Source organism: Poromitra crassiceps (genome assembly GCF_964638095.1).
Source record: "Poromitra crassiceps genome assembly, chromosome: 22".
Lineage (NCBI taxonomy): Eukaryota > Metazoa > Chordata > Actinopteri > Beryciformes > Melamphaidae > Poromitra > Poromitra crassiceps.
The window spans coordinates 3,593,791-3,617,588 of record NC_139647.1 but is presented as its reverse complement, the minus strand read 5'-3'; the positions used below and the strand labels follow the sequence as shown (position 1 = coordinate 3,617,588).

At 46.2% G+C, this 23,798-nt stretch overlaps 2 protein-coding genes across 2 annotated transcripts in view; both read left to right on the top strand.

Moving 5' to 3' along the window:
• ercc6 (excision repair cross-complementation group 6) overlaps window positions 1-18,068 on the top strand; it is a 37,443-nt gene extending 19,375 nt beyond the window's left edge. Inside the window, exons 11-22 of the mRNA XM_083658327.1 lie at window positions 481-657; window positions 5,685-5,801; window positions 6,937-7,032; window positions 8,790-9,008; window positions 11,701-11,811; window positions 12,446-12,565; window positions 13,223-13,317; window positions 14,281-14,426; window positions 14,602-15,246; window positions 16,016-16,184; window positions 16,427-16,505; window positions 17,178-18,068. Of these exons, the coding sequence (XP_083514453.1) occupies window positions 481-657; window positions 5,685-5,801; window positions 6,937-7,032; window positions 8,790-9,008; window positions 11,701-11,811; window positions 12,446-12,565; window positions 13,223-13,317; window positions 14,281-14,426; window positions 14,602-15,246; window positions 16,016-16,184; window positions 16,427-16,505; window positions 17,178-17,624 (2,421 nt within the window). The 3' untranslated portion in view covers window positions 17,625-18,068. The remainder of the gene's footprint in view (window positions 1-480; window positions 658-5,684; window positions 5,802-6,936; window positions 7,033-8,789; window positions 9,009-11,700; window positions 11,812-12,445; window positions 12,566-13,222; window positions 13,318-14,280; window positions 14,427-14,601; window positions 15,247-16,015; window positions 16,185-16,426; window positions 16,506-17,177) is intronic.
• A 2,777-nt stretch (window positions 18,069-20,845) lies between these two features.
• drgx (dorsal root ganglia homeobox) overlaps window positions 20,846-23,798 on the top strand; it is a gene marked incomplete at both ends in the record, with an annotated part of 7,322 nt that continues 4,369 nt past the window's right edge. Inside the window, 3 exons of the mRNA XM_083658131.1 lie at window positions 20,846-20,903; window positions 21,830-21,930; window positions 22,657-22,758. Coding sequence (XP_083514257.1) covers window positions 20,846-20,903; window positions 21,830-21,930; window positions 22,657-22,758 — 261 coding nt within the window. The remainder of the gene's footprint in view (window positions 20,904-21,829; window positions 21,931-22,656; window positions 22,759-23,798) is intronic.

Here is a 23,798-nt window from a genome sequence, read left to right as displayed (position 1 = left end):
CCTGACAGGGGAAGCTTCACCGGTAGGACACACGTGGGAGGATCACGCTATTCCAACCAGTTCCCCTCCCTTCCGAACAGGCGCCCTTAACGACCAGAGGAGGCACCACATCAGCAACCCTCAAATATCAAACACTTGACAAAGATATGATTGAGTTGACATTAATTGAAATATGTAATGTAGGCAGGATATTTTACAGCTTATTAATAAACTTTTAATAATTAAATATTTAATAATTTTAAATTTAATAATTATAAATAACTAGAAATACAAAAACACAATAGAACAAATAGTTAAGAACAAATATCAAATATACACAACATGCTGTCCATGCTGTCTATACCTTATATATATATATATATATATATATATATATATATATATATATATATATATATATATATATATATATATATAAAAACGGCCGATCCGATACCATATTTGAACAGTATCAGTCATGTTCTCTTTGTCTCTCTCTAGTTCCGTACCCCCCACAGGTTCATCCTGTCAGGCTCCCCCATGCAGAACAACCTGAAGGAGCTGTGGTCTCTGTTCGACTTTGTCTTTCCGGGCAAGCTGGGCACTCTGCCCGTCTTCATGGAGCAGTTCTCTGTGCCCATCACCATGGGCGGCTACAGCAATGCTTCACCTGTACAGGTACTGCAGAGCGGACATACAAACGCACCAAAATGCACACACACACACACACACCTGCGTGCACTTCCACGAGCACATGCATATATGCGCACAACCTGAGTGAATAAAGAACAACAAAGGAAGCTAGTCACACGCATGCAAAATGTCACGGTAAATGATAATGAAGAGGTAGATGAACAGAGCAAGCAAGTGCAGTACAGTGCAGGTTAATGGAGGTCCATGCAAAGGGACTACAGTAGGGGTGTCACGATACACTCAGTTCACGATACGATACGTATCACGATACTGGGTTCACGATAACGATACGATACGATACGATTTTAACAATATTTTTTTAAACTTGAATAATGACAATATATGACTGGAAAAGTAGTATTTTATTTGAAATGCACAAATACAAAACATGCTGTTGTGGGAAATTGTTATTACAATAACAACTAGAAAAAACATGAGATTGGAGATAAGGCTTATCTTGAAATAGAATTAGTTACACCGTCACTTAGATTTACTTTGAACTAAAAGGTTTCTCAGCAGTATAAATTCTCATTATGCATCTTCAGTTTTTCTTCAAACTCAAACAACAAGACTTTTCTTAATCTATTTTTTATGCATCTTCAGTTTTTCCTGTCAAGTAAACAGTTTTGCCAGAAACTCAATTGAATGGTTTCTCTCCTGTATAACTTCTCATGTGTCTCTTCAGAGACTTGTTCAACTGAACTACTTTCCACACATTGAACTTCAACAAACAAAGACGTTTCTTAGTCTATTTTTTGAAAAAAAAAAAAAAAAAAAAAAAAAAAATTTGCGATATGAGATTTCATCTCAACGATACATATCGTGACGTTTTACTATCGCGAAATTTCGTGGGACGATATATTGTGACACCCCTAGACTACAGTGCAGGTTAATGGAGGTCCATGCAAAGGGACTACAGTGCAGGTTAATGGAGGTCCATGCAAAGGGACTACAGTGCAGGTTAATGTAGGTCCATGCAAAGGGACTGTAGTGCAGGTTAATGTAGGCCGTTGCAAAGGGACTGCAGTGCAGGTTAATGTAGGTCCATGCAAAGGGACTGCAGCAGTGTAGGTTAATGTAGGACCATGCAAAGGGACTGCAGCAGTGTAGGTTAATGTAGGACCATGCAAAGGGACTGCAGCAGTGCAGGTTAATGTAGGCCCATGCAAAGGGACTGTAGTGCAGGTTAATGTAGGTCCATGCAAAGGGACTGTAGTGCAGGTTAATGTAGGCCCATGCAAAGGGACTGCAGTGCAGGTTAATGTAGGTCCATGCAAAGGGACTACAGTGCAGGATAATGTAGGCCCATGCAAAGGGACTGCAGTGCAGGTTAATGTAGGTCCATGCAAAGGGACTACAGTGCAGGTTAATGTAGGTCCATGCAAAGGGCCTGCAGTGCAGGTTAATGTAGGTCCATGCAAAGGGACTACACTACCTCCCCAGTGTGAGAGGGAGAGGCTAAAGTGCAGAGCCACTGAGCTAAATTGTAGCCCTTTGTCATTAGTGTCCAATCGTTAATAACCCACTGACTGTATGGATTTAATTATTTAAGATGGCTATTGATGCTTCTTCCGCTGTCGATAATAAAAACCTTTACTAATTATTGATGTTATTAAATGGTCAGAGAGGGCTAAGCTCTGCTGCCTTATCTCCTGTTCTTTTTTCAGATGAACAGTTTTATTTGCTTAAACAGAATACATCCAGGGCCGTAGTGCAGCGTAAACACAGTTTACCCCCCCTCTCAATGAAGGCAAACAAGGTGGGTAAACTACTCATCTTGGATAGAGTACCCACCTCTGTATTGTATTTACCACTACACCCCTGAATACAACATAATGCACGTCACAAAGCGTCCACATACACCCTAACATGTCATCGCCATGGCATAGATCAGGCAGAGATCAGTGGATCAGCCGCTCAGGCAGAGATCAGTGGATCAGCCGCTCAGGCAGAGATCAGTGGATCAGATGCTGATGCAGAGATCAGTGGATCAGATGCTGAGGCAGAGATCAGTGGATCAGATGCTGATGCAGAGATCAGTGGATCAGATGCTGAGGCAGAGATCAGTGGATCAGATGCTGAGGCAGAGATCAGTGGATCAGATGCTGAGGCAGAGATCAGTGGATCAGCAGCTGAGGCAGAGATCAGTGGATCAGCCGCTCAGGCAGAGATCAGTGGATCAGCTGCTGAGGCAGAGATCAGTGGATCAGCCGCTGAGGCAGAGATCAGTGGATCAGCCGCTGAGGCAGAGATCAGTGGATCAGATGCTGAGGCAGAGATCAGTGGATCAGCCGCTGAGGCAGAGATCAGTGGATCAGATGATGAGGCAGAGATCAGTGGATCAGCCGCTCAGGCAGAGATCAGTGGATCAGATGCTGAGGCAGAGATCAGTGGATCAGCCGCTGAGGCAGAGATCAGTGGATCAGCCGCTGAGGCAGAGATCAGTGGATCAGCCGCTCAGGCAGAGATCAGTGGATCAGCCGCTCAGGCAGAGATCAGTGGATCAGCCGCTCAGGCAGAGATCAGTGGATCAGCCGCTCAGGCAGAGATCAGTGGATCAGATGCTGAGGCAGAGATCAGTGGATCAGCCGCTCAGGCAGAGATCAGTGGATCAGATGCTGAGGCAGAGATCAGTGGATCAGACGCTCAGGCAGAGATCAGTGGATCAGATGCTGAGGCAGAGATCAGTGGATCAGACGCTCAGGCAGAGATCAGTGGATCAGCCGCTCAGGCAGAGATCAGTGGATCAGATGCTGAGGCAGAGATCAGTGGATCAGCCGCTCAGGCAGAGATCAGTGGATCAGACGCTCAGGCAGAGATCAGTGGATCAGCCGCTCAGGCAGAGATCAGTGGATCAGATGCTGAGGCAGAGATCAGTGGATCAGCCGCTCAGGCAGAGATCAGTGGATCAGCCGCTGAAGCAGAGATCAGTGGATCAGATGCTGAGGCAGAGATCAGTGGATCAGATGCTGAAGCAGAGATCAGTGGATCAGATGCTGAGGCAGAGATCAGTGGATCAGATGCTGAGGCAGAGATCAGTGGATCAGATGCTGAAGCAGAGATCAGTGGATCAGATGCTGAAGCAGAGATCAGTGGATCAGATGCTGAAGCAGAGATCAGTGGATCAGCAGCTGAAGCAGAGATCAGTGGATCAGCCGCTGAGGCAGAGATCAGTGGATCAGATGCTGAGGCAGAGATCAGTGGATCAGATGCTGAAGCAGAGATCAGTGGATCAGCCGCTGAGGCAGAGATCAGTGGATCAGATGCTGAGCAGAGATCAGTGGATCAGATGCTGAGGCAGAGATCAGTGGATCAGATGCTGAGGCAGAGATCAGTGGATCAGATGCTGAGGCAGAGATCAGTGGATCAGATGCTGAAGCAGAGATCAGTGGATCAGATGCTGAAGCAGAGATCAGTGGATCAGCAGCTGAAGCAGAGATCAGTGGATCAGATGCTGAAGCAGAGATCAGTGGATCAGCAGCTGAAGCAGAGATCAGTGGATCAGCCGCTCAGGCAGAGATCAGTGGATCAGATGCTGCACACCTCTCCTTCCCTTCCTCTCTGGGCTGCATCCCAGCATGTGATTGTCCCCTCCAGCCTTACCAGGGGTTTCTTTGATCCCCTGTGGACCCTCAGTGAGTTACTGTTTAAAAGGCTAACTGGCCTTTAGCCCTGACTCTGGATGAGGTGTAGCAGGCCATTTGCACGGGGGGGGGGGGGGGGTCATCAAGTTTTTGCTCTTAAGCACCCCCTCCCTTTCAAATGGAGCAGGCCAGCAGTACTGATGAAAGACCAGGGCTCTGTCCCTTGAGACCAACAGCACTCTGATCAATGTTTAATGGCTCATTGTGCTGAGAGGGACAGAGAGAGGAGAGGAGGGAGGTGATGAGAGGGACAGAGAGGAGAGGAGGGAGGTGATGAGAGGAGAGGAGGGAGGTGATGAGAGGGTCAGAGAGAGGAGAGGAGGGAGGTGATGAGAGAGACAGAGAGAGGAGAGGAGGGAGGTGATGAGAGGGACAGAGAGAGGAGAGGAGGGAGGTGCTGAGAGGGACAGAGAGAGGAGAGGAGGGAGGTGATGAGAGTGACAGAGAGAGGAGAGGAGGGAGGTGATGAGAGGGACAGAGAGAGGAGAGGAGGGAGGTGATGAGAGGGACAGAGAGAGGAGAGGAGGGAGGTGATGAGAGGTACAGAGAGAGGAGGGAGGTGATGAGAGGGACAGAGAGAGGAGGGAGGTGATGAGAGGGACAGAGAGAGGAGAGGAGGGAGGTGATGAGAGGGACAGAGAGAGGAGGGAGGTGATGAGAGGGACAGAGAGAGGAGAGGAGGGAGGTGATGAGAGGGACAGAGAGAGGAGAGGAGGGAGGTGATGAGAGGGACAGAGAGAGGAGAGGAGGGAGGTGATGTGCTGAGAGGGACAGAGAGAGGAGAGGAGGGAGGTGATGAGAGGGACAGAGAGAGGAGAGGAGGGAGGTGATGAGAGGGACAGAGAGAGGAGAGGAGGGAGGTGATGAGAGGGACAGAGAGAGGAGAGGAGGGAGATGATGAGAGGGACAGAGAGAGGAGAGGAGAGGAGAGGAGAGGGACAGAGAGAGGAGAGGAGGGAGGTGATGAGAGGGACAGAGAGAGGAGAGGAGAGGAGGGAGGTGATGAGAGGGACAGAGAGAGGAGAGGAGGGAGGTGATGAGAGGGACAGAGAGAGGAGAGGAGAGGAGGGAGGTGATGAGAGGGACAGAGAGAGGAGAGGAGGTGATGAGAGGGACAGAGAGAGGAGAGGAGGGAGGTGATGAGAGGGCATAAGAGGCTAAATGACGATCATGCCCCAGGATACACTCCATGCTCACTGACAGGTGTTAGTGTTCCACACTCTGAAAACAGTGAGTTTCTCCAGGCTGTTGCTATCAGTGCTGTAGGTATCAGTGCTGTAGGTATCAGTGCTGTAGGTATCAGTGCTGTAGGTATCAGTGCTGTAGGTATCAGTGCTGTAGGGTTGAACTGATCCTGTTCATTTTCAGGTGCAGACGGCGTACAAGTGTGCCTGCGTGCTGAGAGACAGCATCAACCCTTACCTGCTCAGACGCATGAAGGCAGACGTCAAAGCCAACCTCTCCTTACCTGACAAGAATGAGCAGGTACTCATCACGCCTCAAGACATTTGAACCTGTTCTGTCTCGGGGTGGGGATCACCAGAGGCACCTCGACATGGTATTATCACCATACTTCAGTCACGATACGATATATTATTGTGATCTTAAGCATTTTGCGATAGCCTGAGTATTGCGATAACATATATTGCGATTTTTCTTTTACCCCTTTTCAACTGCAAATTATGTCCCCAAAGGAAAACTCATAAAGGTGGAGATCACCAGGGGCCCCACGATACATTATTATCACAATATGATAGTATGATTTTAAAAGATTGTTACTTCCACGTTCAATATTGCCACGCAAAAATATTGCTGTATTTCCCAAATCCTTTAAATCTGTCTTAACTATTGAAGAGTCAGTCTCTGATGCCTGCATGTCTGATCTGGGGAGGTGTTTATTTGATTGCATGTGAGTGCATGTGCCAGATGTAAACACAAGTTGATGAATGTGCGTGGCTGTTGTCAGGTTGAAGCCAGCTAATAAAGTCTTGCTAAAGTAAAAGGAGCAGGTATTCATTAAGGTGGCTGGTCTCTGGTCTGTCCTCGTGGCTGATGCTGCTTGACTCCCCCAGTCCACTTCAGCTCATTAAGTCGCTCCCTCAGGACGGCAGCAGCTCCTCCTAAAAACATCTCTCTCCTCACACACTCCACTTCATCAAGGGGCTTTACAGAGGATGTGCACTACTCACTACACACTCTTCACACCAGGGCCTGACCTATACTGGATTTACATATATATATATACACACACACACACGTATATATACACATTTGCAAATACACACTCTTGTGACAAAGATACAGTATGTAATTGAGGCAGGATATTTTACAGTTTACCAATAAACTTTATTGTCCAAAATGAGATCAGTACACTTCAGTGGGAATTTATATATATATATATATATATATATATATATATATATATATATATATATATATATATATATATATATATATATATATATATATATGCTGATACCGATATATCTGTGATAGGCCAATAATATGGGTCAACTGAAATAGCGGTCGCTCTCTACTTTACACTGGTGTGTGTGTGTGTGTGTGTGTGTGTGTGTGTGTGTGTGTGTGTGTGTGTGTGTGCGTGCGCGTGCGCGCGCAGGTTCTGTTTTGCAGATTAACAGAGGAGCAGCGGGAGGTGTACCAGAAATTCTTAGATTCCAAAGAGGTGTACGACATGCTAAATGGCGACATGCAGGTAACCCTCTCTTTCAGGGCCAGAACCGCCCCACTGTGTTTTGTGTTGTTAAGGCTTCCTCCATCTGGGCTCTTGTTTGACCCGGGCCTTGTAACAAGGACGAGGAGGGCAACATCCACGGCCGGAGAGAGGACTTCCAGGAACAACGCATGCCTTATTCATTATTTAACCCACTAACTGACGAATCTCAACCGCCCTCTCCCTCCGCCTGCGCTCTCTATCTCTCTCTCTCTCTCACTCACAGGAATTAATTTGCGTTTTTTTTTTTATGCACTACTCACTTCAAAGATCAACACCTTAAAGTGGCATAATTGTCTTTTTTCCCAATGTGTAAATGTTATTATACTCCTAATAGCTTGAGTCTGGTAGCCTTTTTATGACGGTCTCTTTAAAGGAGGTTGTAGCGTTGGTCTTCTCACATTAGCCGGACCTACCCTGGAGAGAGAGCCTCCACCAGCCATTCATCACCACTGACCCAAATGGAGGTGGTCAGAGAGCCAGGGGTGACCACAGCGGATTACAAACACGCGCGCGTGTGCACACACACACACTCACACACACACTCACTCACACACGCACTCACACACACACACACACACACACACACACTCACACACACACACACACACACACACACACACACACACACACACACTCTCACACACACTCACACACGCACTCACACACACACACACACACACTCACACACACACACACACACACACACACTCTCACACACACGCACTCACACACACACACACACACACTCACACACACACACACACACACACACTCTCACACTCATAGACATACTCAGTGGTCACTCTCAGTCCATTAACCACCATTACTAATGCAGTGACCGTTGGGCCTTCATCAAGAAACAAGCTTTATTGTCCGTAAATAAATTATGTAACTCATTCCTGTAGGCTAAAGTAAATGCATGTATTTTTCCGGTTTGTTTAAAGGTGCAATGCTGTAATATATCCAGTCAAATGTCTACCAACATTCCATATCCATCTTTTAAGTTCGACATTAGGATGGTGGCATGTGGCAAGCTCTTGGTTTCTCAGAGGAAGCCAAAAGTTGCAGTTCCCCCGAATGGCCACTTGAGGCTGCCTCCAAAAGGGAGTCATTCCCCGTTCACCCCCCATGTTAAAATGGACATCTTTACAACCAGATTAAGCATGGTTACACCCTGATTCATCTTTACAACCAGATTAAACATGGTTACACCCTGATTCATCTTTACAACCAGATTAAGCATGGTTACACCCTCATTCGAAACACACTTTTGGTCGCTATAGCTAATTTCACCTTTCATAACACCGGGGGGCGGAGCTTGTATATAACTCTTCCATTTAGAGTCAAATAGAGGATAGAAAAGACGTTGTTTTGGGGGCGAATGACAGGTCGCCGGCTGATCGTGGACCAATAGCAGGCAGAGCTGTGGCTCTGGACCAATAGCAGGCAGAGCTGTGGCTCTGGACCAATAGCAGGCAGAGCTGTGGCTCTGGACCAATAGCAGGCAGAGCTGTGGCTCTGGACCAATAGCAGGCAGAGCTGTGGCTCTGGGAAACCCTTGATCTCGCCCAGTCCCGTTCGAGCTGCACAAGAACCCCAAGATGGCGACGGCCACACTAGGCTTCAAAAACCAATGGGTGTCCTCACGGTGACTCTGTCCATATCTTTGAGACAGTCTTGAGATGGTGAGACAAGGTATTTGAGAGGTTGTGTTGAAACAGTTCTGTCTCGTTTAGGTCTTCGCCGGGTTGATTGCTCTGCGTAAGGTGTGTAACCACCCGGACCTGCTGTCGGGCGGCCCGCGCATCCTGAGGGGCATCCCGGAGGAGCAGCTGACCGAGGAGGAACACTTTGGCTACTGGAAACGCTCGGGCAAGCTGATGGTGGTGGAGTCGCTGCTGCGCCTCTGGTTCAAACAGGGACACAGAGTCCTGCTCTTCACTCAGTCCAGACAGGTTAGCAACACGTTCAGATCCACAGTCCTGGGCCCAATTCCAATCCGCCCCCTTACTGACTCAAGCCCTTAGAGGCGCGTTCACGTGAAGGGAGTGAGGGTTTAGGGATGTCCCACGGTGAAATCGCAAAGTGAATGAGGGCTCGGAGTGAGCCCTTTCTGCCCCCTTACCGTAAGGGAGCAGCTATGGCCACTTATGGAAAGGGAATTGCCCACAATGCATAGCGTTGTGATGTATAAAACGGGGAAGGCTGCAAATATCTGTCAAAAAAATAAAACAACACGCGCGAAACGAACGCGGTGTTTGCGAGTGCGCTGGAATGCCTTAATTGACAATGAAACATTACATTAATAGGGATTTCAGATTAGACAAAAATATTATATCAGAGGAATGCAAGTACGGTAGTTATTTTACACAATCCTAGAATAATCATCGATCATTTCTATTAGGTCTACAATTGCAATCCACAACTTTTTTGATGAATGAGAAATAGTTTTACCGAATCTGTATTGTACAGTATTGACATTGTGTATAATGTTGGGTGACATGTCATTATTATGCTTATTTTAATTATAATTACACATGTTGCAGATTGCAGATTTTGCAGTAGGCTACATTTATTTTTAAATGAGCTGTTGTCCACTTGGAGCCAGAGCCTGGATGAGAACAGACTCATCAGGGAGTCTATTCCTCAAAGCGTCTCTTGACAATAAACAATATATAGCAAACCCCAAACGTGCCAGAGTCACCATCATCTTGTCAAGTGCAAAGGGCTCTGCTGTCCCACTCCTCTTATTTATCCAATGTGGATCCCTTCCACACTTGATGACTCAACCACTTTCAGATGGCGGCCATTAGAGGGACTGAGGGTTCAGGGCTTGAGTGTTTAGGGGGCGGATTGGAATTGGGCCCTGCTCTTCACTCAGTCCAGACAGGTTAGCAACACGTTCAGATCCACAGAGTCCTGCTCTTCACTCAGTCCAGACAGGTTAGCAACACGTTCAGATCCACAGAGTCCTGCTCTTCACTCAGTCCAGACAGGTTAGCAACACGTTCAAGATCCACAGAGTCCTGCTCTTCACTCAGTCCAGACAGGTTAGCAACACGTTTAGATCCACAGAGTCCTGCTCTTCACTCAGTCCAGACAGGTTAGCAACATGTTCAAGATCCACAGAGTCCTGCTCTTCACTCAGTCCAGACAGGTTAGCAACACGTTCAAGATCCACAGAGTCCTGCTCTTCACTCAGTCCAGACAGGTTAGCAACATGTTCAAGATCCACAGAGTCCTGCTCTTCACTCAGTCCAGACAGGTTAGCAACATGTTCAAGATCCACAGAGTCCTGCTCTTCACTCAGTCCAGACAGGTTAGCAACACGTTCAAGATCCACAGAGTCCTGCTCTTCACTCAGTCCAGACAGGTTAGCAACATGTTCAAGATCCACAGAGTCCTGCTCTTCACTCAGTCCAGACAGGTTAGCAACATGTTCAAGATCCACAGAGTCCTGCTCTTCACTCAGTCCAGACAGGTTAGCAACACGTTCAGATCCACAGAGTCCTGCTCTTGACTCAGTCCAGACAGGTTAGCAACACGTTCAGATCCACAGTCCTGCTCTTCACTCAGTCCAGACAGGTTAGCAACACGTTTAGATCCACAGTGTCCTGCTCTTCACTCAGTCCAGACAGGTTAGCAACACGTTCAAGATCCACAGAGTCCTGCTCTTCACTCAGTCCAGACAGGTTAGCAACACGTTCAGATCCACAGTCCTGCTCTTCACTCAGTCCAGACAGGTTAGCAACACGTTCAAGATCCACAGAGTCCTGCTCTTCACTCAGTCCAGACAGGTTAGCAACACGTTTAGATCCACACAGTCCTGCTCTTCACTCATCCAGACAGGTTAGCAACACGTTCAGATCCACAGTGTCCTGCTCTTCACTCAGTCCAGACAGGTTAGCAACATGTTCAGATCCACAGTCCTGCTCTTCACTCAGTCCAGACAGGTTAGCAACACGTTCAAGATCCACAGTCCTGCTCTTCACTCAGTCCAGACAGGTTAGCAACACGTTCAGATCCACAGTCCTGCTCTTCACTCAGTCCAGACAGGTTAGCAACACGTTCAAGATCCACAGAGTCCTACTTTTCACTCAGTCCAGACAGGTTAGCAACACGTTTAAGATCCACAGAGTCCTGCTCTTCACTCAGTCCAGACAGGTTAGCAACACGTTCAAGATCCACAGTCCTGCTCTTCACTCAGTCCAGACAGGTTAGCAACATGTTCAGATCCACAGAGTCCTGCTCTTCACTCAGTCCAGACAGGTTAGCACGGTAGCCTGCTGATTCATTTAGTGACTGATTGCTTTCATAGACGTTTAGTTAGAACCCGAATTGTCATTGCCAGCAAATGTTGTTTCTGCATTGCATTGTCTACCTAGAACACGTGGCTGCAAAACTTGTGTGTGTGAGAGAGAAAGAGAGAGAGAGAGGGTGTATGAGAGAGAGGCCCCAGCTGTTGCAGTCAATACCGATGAGATTATAGCTCAGAGGGAACCTGAGACCCTCCCTGTCGGTATCTCTGTCCATGTAATATTAATCTGCTCTAATCCTGTTAGAGATAATCCAAACCTCAGCACCTCTCTCCCCCCTCTCTCTCTCACTCTTATCTCTTTATTTCTCTTTCTTCTGCCTCCCTCCCAGATGTTGGAGATCTTGCAGGTGTTTGCCAGGGAGAATAGCTACTCGTACGTGAAGATGGACGGCACCACCTCCATAGCCTCCCGACAGCCGCTCATCGCACGCTACAACGAGGTAAGGATTAGCCATCTCTAATGGCTCCTGAGTGTTTCCCATGAAAATCCCCCCCTGAGGGAAAATGCTTCAGTGGAAACCTGCTAACCCCCGGGTGAAAACACTCATCGACAACAATCTGTTGTTTTTCTTTCTTCCCTTCCCTCCCCCCCCTCCTTATTGTCTTTGTACTGAAATACTGATATGCCCCACACTTTGATCACTTTGTAAGCATTATAACAATATATGGTCACTCAGTGTGTCTTCATTGGAAAACACCACTGCATTCTGGGAATTATATGATCAGTTATGCTGCCATAGTCTGAGATGGTTCAATAGAAACGCATAGCAATATTTTACAATCGCTATTTAAAATGTTACGGTATCAGAAATGCAGCTGCAATTCAAAACAAGTTGCCCCGTGATTGATCAAGGCTACTTGATTATCCCTAAAAAGGGGGTTAATGAGAGGACACAGTAATGTTGCTTTGGCATTAAATTATTATTTAAACAAAATGCTAATTTCTTTCATATCATTATAACCCACATTTATAAGCCTAATGAATAGACCATTGTGTGAATGTTGAACTGACATTTTAAGCAAATAAAGAGAATTGTCTCCTGTGTTTTTTCCCTCTTTCTTTCTCTCACACAGGACAGGTCCATCTTTCTCTTCTTGTTGACCACCAGAGTTGGAGGTCTGGGAGTCAATCTCACTGGAGCCAACAGAGTCATCATCTACGACCCAGACTGGAACCCCAGCACCGACACACAGGTCCAACACACACACACGCACACGCACACACACACACACACACACACACACACACACAGGTCCAACACACACACACACACACACACATCATCTACGACCCAGACTGGAACCCCAGCACCGACACACAGGTCCAACACACACACACACACACACACACACACACACACACACACACAGGTCCAACACACACACACACACACACACACACACACACACACACACACACAGTGTCATCATCTACGACACAGACTGGAACCCCAGCACGGACACACAGGTCCAACACACACACACACACACACACACACACACACACACACACACACACACACACACACACACAGGTCCAACACACACACACACACACAGGTCCAACACACACACACACACACACACACACACACACACAGTCATCATCTACGACCCAGACTGGAACCCCAGCACCGACACACAGGTCCAACACACACACGCACACACACACACACACACACACACACACACAGTTTTGAGCAACTTATTTTTTCTTTCTTTCTTTTTTCTTTCTTTTTTGACATAAATGGACCTATTTCTAGCCGGAGATCAGCTTTATGCTGTATTTGTATTGTCCTCATTACATCCCTTGTTTACATCATGTCATGCCATGTTTTGTGCTGTGCGTAGGCACGAGAGCGAGCATGGAGGATCGGTCAAACACAGCAAGTGACCATCTATAGACTGCTGACTGCAGGGACCATCGAGGAGAAGATCTACCACAGGTCAGATGGATGCACTGTGTCTGTCAAAGCTGCTTTTTCATGTTCTTGTCATGTTTCGCTGTAAGCACTTCTTCACACCTACTGTAATATTTGATCGGAGAACTTAACATTTTCATAATAAAAAAAACAACAGTAATGGTCCTTCACAGTGCCTTCATCACACACAGTGTTGTGTTCTGATGTTCTTCTCCATTGACTTCACACAGTCCTGGATGAGCATCTGTAATAATGGCATGACTAATTACTATGGGCAGTGTTCCAGGACTCAGTAATTGAAAAGCTTCGCTTCATTATTAAATGACCAGTCTAGGATTTCTAAATTGTTGCTCTGTTTGGTTTGGGCCTGCAAATTGCTTCCAAGGTCCAAAACAACCTCCCAGATTCTACTTTGATACATAACCATAGTATGAAGGAAGCTTTCTTAATGGATGGATATCAGTTTGTTTTATTTTTGTTTGTCCATCCCCCCAATATTACAGTAATAGAGTTTTGTTGTTTGTAATGATATGACCCAATGTTCTCATCCAGTAGCCAAGCTACTCTGGGGTGACTCTGAGGCCGTTTACACCTGGCATTAACATGTGTTTTCTGTCATCAGATTCCAATCAGATTGTGCTTTATCCCTTGAAAGTACAGGTGTAAACACCCCCAAAACGCATTGAAGAAGGATTGCAATCTGATCGGCCAAACCACCTCCGGAGGTGGTCAGGGATGCATTGTGTACACATTGAACACGAGTGTAAATGCAATGTGTCCTCTCAATCTGGATACAGCAACTTTATGCGGATTGAGAGGACAACCATTTCTGCCATCTGATTGCAATCTGGTCACAGAAAACGCATGTTAGTGCCAGGTGTAAATGGCACTAAAAGTGTCACGGTTGCCTGCTGAGCTAAGTAATGGTGTTGAATAGCTTAGTACACTCAACTATGTCATGTCATATGTTTTTCTTGTATACTTCAGGCAAATCTTCAAACAGTTTCTGACCAACCGTGTTCTAAAGGACCCCAAACAAAGACGCTTCTTCAAGTCCAACGATATTTATGAGCTCTTCACTCTAGTCAGCCCTGACGGGACTCAGGCGACGGAGACAAGTGCCATATTTGCAGGTGTGTTGATTCTTCTGTTGTATGACTAGCTTGTATTGTATTTCATAATCTTACTACCATTATTTATTTATTTAATATGGGTCTCATACACAAATTTGTTTCCTCTGTGCCGCCATACTACTGTCAGATTACTAGTGCAAAAATCTAACATATCGTTTTTCTTTGGTCTTCGTAGGTACCGGCTCAGATGTCCAGGCTCCCAAGAGACCAGAGAGGCAGAGATCATCGCACCGCCCAAACCATCTCAACCACACAGGTAAACCCTCCTCAGCCAAGCAGAATCAAACGGCTGCAGAAGGTAAACCCTCCTCAGCCAAGCAGAATGAAGCCGGTGCAGACAGCAACCACTCCCCAACCAACATTCCTGCATCAGGAGATGGGAGCGTCTCTCTGTGTAGTAAAACCTCTCAGGGTCAACCAGACGTTCTGACAGACGGTCAAGGCACCAATCAAAATGGAGTAAAAGTGGAGCCAAATGTTTCAGCGAGTACGCAGGACTCGGGACAGAATGGCAGAGATGGGGATGCAGCCACGCCGACGGGTAAACACTCCAACTCGCACCGACGCAGAGACTCTGCCCCGAGCAGCCCACAGAAACACCGGCAAAAGAGGAAGCACTGCGACGCGGCCGACTCGGACAGACGCAACCACAGGAAGCGCAGACACCATTCCTCCCAGGACGCTCGGTGTGAGGGCCAACGCATCTCCCACTTGGTGAAGAGAAGGACCTATAAGAAGGAGACGAGTGAGGACCATAAGGACAAGGAAGACCAGAAGAACAGTGACGATTATGTATTGGCCAAGCTCTTCAGGAAATCCGGTATGTCTTTGTTAACAAACCAACCCAGTCGGCAGAATAAGACGTTGGCATTTTACGTGTGTGAAAACCAGCGATATGTAGGATATCAACGTCAATTTGAAACAAAACCTTGGCCAAATGCATTTCTAAAACGTGGCATTTTATGTCTACAATCTCAATGTAAATTTTAAGCAAAAAGGCAGTTAATTTTAAAACCACGCTGCCTTTCCAACGTTAAGCGCCAATAAAACAACTTTTAGGTTTAGGCAACAAAGCGACTTTGTTAGCTTTAGGCAGCTAACATGACGTGTATAACGTTTACTATTCATGTATCTAGAAATGTGATGAGCAACGTATTTATTTTATAATTTATTTATTTTTTGCATGTTTTTAGCGGGGGGTTCCTATCTGGAGGGAGCACGGGGAGAACATGCAAACTCCGCACAAAAAGGCTATTTTTGACGAGCCCACCTGGGCCGTAGGTACTGAGGACATGGGGATAGGGACACACCCTCAGCGTCCACAGCACCGAACCAGAATCGAACCCAGGACCTTCTTGCTGTGAGGCGACAGCGCTACCACTGCGCCACCGTGCCCCCCATAAGCAACATATTTTGGTTCAGACATCTTCGTATACATAATCCTGTGGAATGCAGAAACATGCAATGCCGACATTTTATTCTGGAGACTGGGCTGAAACACGATCTGCAGTCAGACATTTGTAATGAACACAAAACAATAAGATTCCCTCTCCCCTCTCCTATCTCTGCTCCTCCTCGGTCTTCTCCAGGTATCCACAGCGTGATGCAGCATGATACCATCATGGAGGCGTCCAACCCCGACTATGTTCTGGTGGAGGCAGAAGCCAACAGGGTGGCTAAAGACGCAATGAAAGTCCTGAAAATGTCCCGGCAAAAGTGCAGGCTGCCCTACAACAGACCCCCTCCCCCGCCTGCTAGGTACATGCAAACTCTCACCGTCACAGTCTCTAGGCACATCACAGTCTCTAGGCACATCACAGTCTCTAGGCACCATCACAGTCTCTAGGCACATCACAGTCTCTAGGCACCATCACAGTCTCTAGGCACCATCACAGTCTCTAGGCACCATCACAGTCTCTAGGCACCATCACAGTCTCTAGGGTTGTTTCACTAATCTCATTTGACGCAAAGATCTCTGCTCTTCACTCTCGCTATCCTAGGAAACGGTTTGGGCAAAAGAAGAATCCTCTCCTCTCTGCACCTGCTCCTCCGTCTGCCCTTACTTCAGACAAGTGCAAGGTAACAGTAGTTTTATAGGGGAAATGCATTAATGCCCCCATCCAGCCAGTGTTCCTACCTGGTGAACTGCTTTTTCAAACCCTCTGTGGGCGCCTGGTTAATAGTTGTACATAATCCGATTCTGTGCTACGCTATTTGCGTAAGCTACACTGGCCCGGAAACCGTATGCAGATGTTCCTCGTCCTCTGTAGCGTAGCCACAAGGGACAATAGCTTCCAGAATTCAACAACCAGGCAACAGATTTCAAAACTAATTGCACCATTAAAATCAGGGTGACTTGTACTTACTAGCTAGCTAGTGTTTCAGTCACATCAGTGGCATTTTGAGCCCGATGTAGCTTAGTACAGCAGCAGGCAACAGGCTTTGCTAACATAGCTAACAACCAGCTAGTTAAGATGCTAGCTCGTCCTGAGCCAGAATCAAATTCTAATACGTGTAACTAGTTCCACTACTAGTCATACGTACTCCTCCCATTTTAGCTACTAAATTAGATTTTTGAACTTGATTACAAAATTAAGTTATTTGTAAAAAAAAAAAAAAAAACGAACAGTGTGACATGACTCAGAAAAATATGAAATATCTTAAAAATGATCAAATACACTGCAGGGGGGCTTTAAGTGTTAGTTCTATCATCTATTCTGTGATCATAAATGCATCTATGTCTCTGTTTAGGATGCTGTGATTATAAGGCAGTCTGTTCCCAAGAAGCCTGGCTCTGGGGCTCATTTCAGCGGCGAGGGGGCAGAAGGAGACTCGAGCTCCGCCCCGCTCTCCTCCTCCTCCCTGCTGGCCAAGATTAGAGCCCGCAACCACCTCAGCGTGCCCTCCAGCCAGACAGAGGAGGCGGAGGCAGAGGGAGAGGGCGGGGCAAACAGCGGCCCCGCCCCTGCCCCCGCCCCCACCGAGCACGACGAGCTGCTAGTGGACCTGCGCAACTTCATAGCCCTCCAGGCCCATGTGGACGGGGAGGCCAGCACCCACGAGGTGCTGGAGTACTTCACACCCAGACTGACCCAGCAACAGGCCCCCGTCTTCAGAGAGCTGCTGAGGAGCATCTGTGACTTCCACAGGACCTCTGGACAGGAGGGCATCTGGAGACTGAAGGAGAGCTACCGCTGAGCGGAGGACGCCGTGAAGAGGAGAAATGAAAACTCAAGATAGCTTGTTAGTCCAGACTGGGCAAATACATTCACTGTTCAGGCTGTCCCCACTTCATGTACAAGTCAACTATCACTCTGTATGTGCGCCAGCAAAGAGATTTCAGTCATTCTGTTCTGTTGTTTTTCATGTTTTATTTTTGTTGTAGTTGTGACATGAGCTGTTTCTTTAAAACTGTACTTCCTGAGCTCTAGCACCTCCTCTGATCGGTCGGGGCGCCTGCTCGGGGCGGAAGGGAACTGGCGGGAGTAGTGTGATCCTCCCACGTGCTACGTCCTGCCGGTGAAGCTCCCCGCTGTCAGGTGAAAAGAAGCGGCTGGCAACTGCGCATGTGTCGGAGGAAGCATGATGCTAGTCTACGCCTCTCCCCAGATCGGCAGAGGGAGCAGCAGGAGGAAATTTGACAAGTACAATTGGGCGGTAAATGGGGGGGGGGGGGGGCAGAGACCAAAAAAAGTACTTGAGATGTATCTGTTGTCACGACAACAGTACGCTACTTCCAAAAATACATTGGTCACACTTGCTCAAAATGTGTTATTTTACAAGATTAGCCATTTACTGACGGACACTGTATGAAGAACCATTTCACATATGAACAGTTAATAAATGGGCTATTGCATTAGCTGATGAGATGAGATGATTATTGGTTGTATTGAGTATAGGAGACAGCCCTAATCTTACAATATCTAATGTATGCATTTCAGCTACAAATGTGACTTGAGTGTTTTGCTTCTTCAGACGTTATTGAAATTGCTTTTGTTTTTGTTCATTGTTGTTTATACCTGGATGTACTTGAATTCACTTATTTTGGCCGGACAGTTAGAACTGTGTCGAGTAATGATTTACTCAGAGCTGGACCTTATTCGCATCCAATATGTCATTACTCACTGATAATATGCATGTTATCTATGGGGGAAAGATTACAGAGTAGGCTACTGTCATTTTGTAAATATCGAATCCACCTACCAAGTTTTAGTGCATTTTGTATTGTCTGACTTATTTTCTTAAGCTATGGATTCAGATTGTGGAGGACTCCTGCAACATAAAAGTCATCTACCTCTGCTTTGTGGAAGCTGTTGCAAATTGCAGAGGTGTTGAGTTTGGTTTTATAGAGAATGACATGGGATTATTGCATAATTGGATGTAATAAAGCCCTAATTAATATGATTGCTTGTCTCTGCCCGTTTGTGTATTGTGAAATAGTTGACACACACACTTAAGACTAATATGTGAACAAAGAAGGAAGATGGCTTGAATTTGCAGGCTTTTAATTACAATTATCAGATGTTGACTCCTGCATTTGCCCAGAACATTTGTGATCAATACTCAACTGTTAGACAATCAGTGTGCCAAATTATTATGATTTTTTTTAACCCACCCCCCACACCCAATCGCCTCTCATTTAGGAGCTTCAAGTCTTTGAAAATCTCTCGTTCTGTTGAAGCAGAGTTGATTAGTAGGGCCACGGTGGAGCTGTCCACGGTGCTGAAACGTGTCCCGGTGTTCGTTCTTGGCAGAAATCTACTAAACCTGGTTGACTTGTAAAATGATTCCAAGCCACCGAACATTGTATTATTGAGTTATCTAACAGGACGGGAGCAGAGAGGGGCTGACCTGACAGGAAGTAGGCCTGACACTTTCTCTATAGGCCTGCACTCTTATCAGACTTGTCTAGACCAAATATTGGAATAAAGTTATCAACCGTTATTTGATTTCAATTTTCTCCACGCACCTCGCCGAGGTCATAATAACAACTTTATTTTCAGTGGTGCATAAATTAATTACGCGCATTTAATAACTAAAATATCATTATATTCCCCCTTTAATAACATAAACGCTGCACGCCAGGGAAACCCTTAATAGCGCGGGGCCCTGTAACTGGCCATTATCCGCCTGTAATGATATTACAGAACCAATTACGCGCCATTAGCAGGGATTTTCTGCACTTTATGTGGTTTAGTCCAATCCCGCTCTCCTCTTCTAAATTTCAGCTGCTTCTCGAAGCCTCATTTCGCCTCCGCCTCCGAGACGCGTGGCGTCTGCGCTCTGCCGTCCCACATGCGCTTTAAAACTAATTGAAAGGGTCCCGCAGCACATCATTTATCTGTGGAAGCGAAATAAATCGCGGGACCCCATGCTGTGAACAAAATCAAAATTTTGGCCTTGTGAGTGTTCTACACTTGTAAAGTGGACCGCCTAACACACCCTGACGAGCAATTAACCAACCCGACAGTCAATCTACAACACAAAAGCAGCCATCCTCCTTTTTTAATATAATATAAGAAGCAAATAAAAAAAATTGCACCGGATATATGTGTGCGTGTTTATGGTTAGGGAATAGGTTTGACTCTGGAATAACAATCACTTGTGATGCATTTTTTGGCACCAGAGCAAATCTGCAGTTTGCCACCCGGGGTATAGCCTACCCCACGCCCCCCCCCCCCCCCCCCCCCCCCTCTCTCTCTCTCTCTCTCTCACACACATACACACACACACACACACACGCACACACCAGGGGTTGGGGGTGAGAGAGACAAAGCCATGATAATCCGATTAGGACCAATTAGGCGTGAGATTCTGCGACACGAGCTGAAAGCCTTAACACTCTGTAGACAGTTATACAGTTAGAGAGACATCTGGACACTCCCAGAGAGAGAGACAGAGTGTGTGTGTGTGTGTGTGTGTGTGTGTGTGTGTGTGTGTGTGTGTGTGTGTGTGTGTGTGTGTGTGTGTGTGTGTGTGTGTGTGTGTGTGTGTGTGTGTGTGTGTGTGAGACAGAGAGAGGGGAGAGAGATGAAGAGAGACAGAGGAGCGAGTGTGTGTGTGGGTGTGTGAGAGAGGCGGCAGGTGAGAGAGGGAGAGGGAGAAGTGTGTGTGAGAAGAGAGAGAGAGGGAGAAGTGTGTGTGTGAGAGGGGAGAGAGAGACATCTGGACACTCCCAGGCAGAGAGTCAGTGGAAGTGCAGCAGCCACTTCTCTCCATGCAGAGCAGGACCTCGCTGCATCCTCCCTGCAGGTAGGCTCCTCTCATCTCTCTGTTCCCTGGACTGATTTCATGTTGATTTTCCACCTCTATAACTGATCCTTGCCTGTGTGTCTTGTAGCAGCTGCAGGCTAGCGCTGTTTGGGGTTGAAACTTTTGTCTGTTTGCAGATTCAGATTCGCAGCACCGAGTCGCTCGCTATGTTTTACTTCCACTGCCCGCCTCAGCTGGACGGAGAGTGCTGTCGTACCAACACATGTAAGTCATCGCCATCATTTGCACAACCTCCTTATTTTTCAGCTGATTTTTGCGCCGTTTCACTTGGAAAACGTGTTTTTTAGGCTATATCTGCGAGTGCGTTTTCTGTGCGTAAATCTGAGTCTAAACTTTTGGGCTGCGTCTGCGTGCGTGATGTGAGAGTGTGTGCGGTATAGTGCAGTAGTAGGCTATAGTTTGTTGTGTTGTTTTGGAGAGCGGATACATCTTTTGTCTTTTATAAATAATTTGAATAGCCTGTGTTTAGTTGACGGTGAAAATAGCATAAACAATTGAAATCTTTTTTTTTTTTTTTTTTTTTGTAGTGATAATAATAAAATATGGGTAAACTAAACTCTAAGCTCCAGTCAGTGATCATCATCATTATGGGAAACCCTAGTGAAATCTATTTTATATTTTTCAGAAGTTTCCCCTTTAAAATCCCACTATAACTTGACACCGTTTTATTATCACTTGCTAATGTACTACCTCATAAAGATGTATGTCAAAAGGGGAGACAGTCATATGGCGCACAGAGAGAACACTGGTGGTTTGGCCCCGGGCGGGGGCAGAGGGTGTATTGTCCCGGGCGGGGGCAGAGGGTGTTTTGTCCCGGGCACAGATGTTGTGTGTCATGGCTCTTAGACCGCCAGGGTTCCCCTCAGACACCCGGCATCAATGTTTCATGCATTTAATCGAAATACAGCGGATTGCACTACCTCTTACCAAACAAGGTCCTATCAGCCTAAATAATCACGCCTGCTTTGGCCTTTAGCCTGACTGTTCTTACTTTCTTACTTTTTATTTTAAACACTCCGCATTTATTCCTTTTATTGCTATGTTTACTCAATTTATTTTAATAAAAGCCTGATATTTTAAATGCTCTTTTTTATGGGGGGAAAACCACTGATCTTAAATTAACTTTTCAGTGAATTCAAGCGGATTTACCAACCACGCCCCAGCTGATTTTGACGATGGATTTCTACGTAGAAAACAGCGCAGAAATAGAACAACATTTACCTTGCAACAGGTAAATATATATCCCATTCCCACCAAATGTCTAGAACAACTTCGAAACGTCTGAAGGGAGAAATCTATTAATACAAGCCTTGGAAATATATGACCTGAGTTTTCAGAAATTATGACTATAGTGTGCAGGGAGGCTCTCCAAATTCTAGCACAACATAAGAGGCCTTTTATGTTCATATAACAAGGTAATACAGCATAAAGGAAATATCACTTTGCCTCACCACATTTGAAAATATTGTTGTGGGGCTCATCTACAAAGCAATAGTCATGTATTTTAGTAATTTTCTGTTGAGGATCAATTAATAAAAACGCAACTAAAAGACTTCATTAAATTGCCCCTATGGGCATGCAAAACCAATTTGTTCATATATTGATACACAATTTATTTATTTTTTCAATGTCCTTGTCAGATGTAGGGAGCTTTACGTGAGTTTTTCATTTTGAAACATAATAGGCCTAATTAGGTAAATATTAAAAAGAAAATAGGCTTAACAGAAACAGAACAGAAAGAAAGAATAGGCTAATAATAACTGATAAACCTAACTGAACATATTAATCAAAACAATTTAAAAAGTGATTGTAACAGTGCACCTTGCTCTGTGTGTGTGTGTGTGTGTGTGTGTGTGTGTGTGTGTGTGTGTGTGTGTGTGTGTGTGTGTGTGTGTGTGTGTGTGTGTGTGTGTGTGTGTGTGCATGCATGTGCGTGTGTGTGTGTCCCTGCCTGCAGCTGGAGGCTCTGGAGGCAGTGTTCGCACAGACGCACTACCCTGATGTGTTCACGCGTGAGGAGCTGGCCATGAAGATCAACCTGACTGAAGCCCGCGTGCAGGTAGGCTCACACACACACCCACCCACATACACACACACACACACACACACACATGCACGAGCACACACACACACACACACACACACACACACACACACACACACCAGCATGCAGGTTGGCTTACAGCAGTGTCACACTGTTCCAGAACAACAGTGTGGGCTGGCAACAGCAATGGAAAATAGTGTAGGCCTAGCTAGGTGTTACGGGTCCCAAGCATGGTCCCCAATGAACAGATGAAAATGGACTCATACAGTGAAATGGCTACTATGGAGACTAGCATCATCACACATGAATACAAGTGGGCTCATTGAATCCACAAGAGTCTCAGCTTTCCAGTCATACCCAATTTATGCAATTCCAAGACTGCTTAGTGACCCCAGTATGTAGAAATATTCAAATAGAGTAGGCAAAATATAATCCATTTATACTGCATGCAAAACACTGCATGGTTTTTGCAAAAACTGCATGGGATTAGTATAAAGTGGGCATGTCTGCAAAGGGGAGACTCGTGGGTACCCACAGAACTCATTCTCATTCAGATATGTTGAGGTGAGAGGTCAAGGGACCCCTTGAAAATGGCCTTGGCAGTTTTTCCCCTCACCAAAATGTGTCATTTTGTAGCGTTATTTAGCCTCCTTGTCGACAAGCTAGTATGACATGGTTGGTACCAATGGATGCCTTAGGTCTTATAGTTTCATATGATACCAGGATCTTCAGTTGACCTGTAAAAATGAGCCTGTTACAGCCTCTGAAAACAGTCATATCGGCCGCAGATGCAAATTTCAACTGAGGGTGGAAAATATGAAACTGGGGGTGCAATGCATGCTGGTAGAAACGGGCCTGAGCGTGTGTCCCGGGCAGGACTCGTAGAAACGGGCCTGAGCGTGTGTCCCGGCCCGGCCACGTCTGACCAACAGAGGGTAGGCCTACATTAAGCCACTTTGTCATTCCGGGCGATGCACTTTAATAACATCAACATAATGGTGAATATTAGATTAGCTTGATTAATCGGTCATTCATAATTAAGCAGCGATAATGTT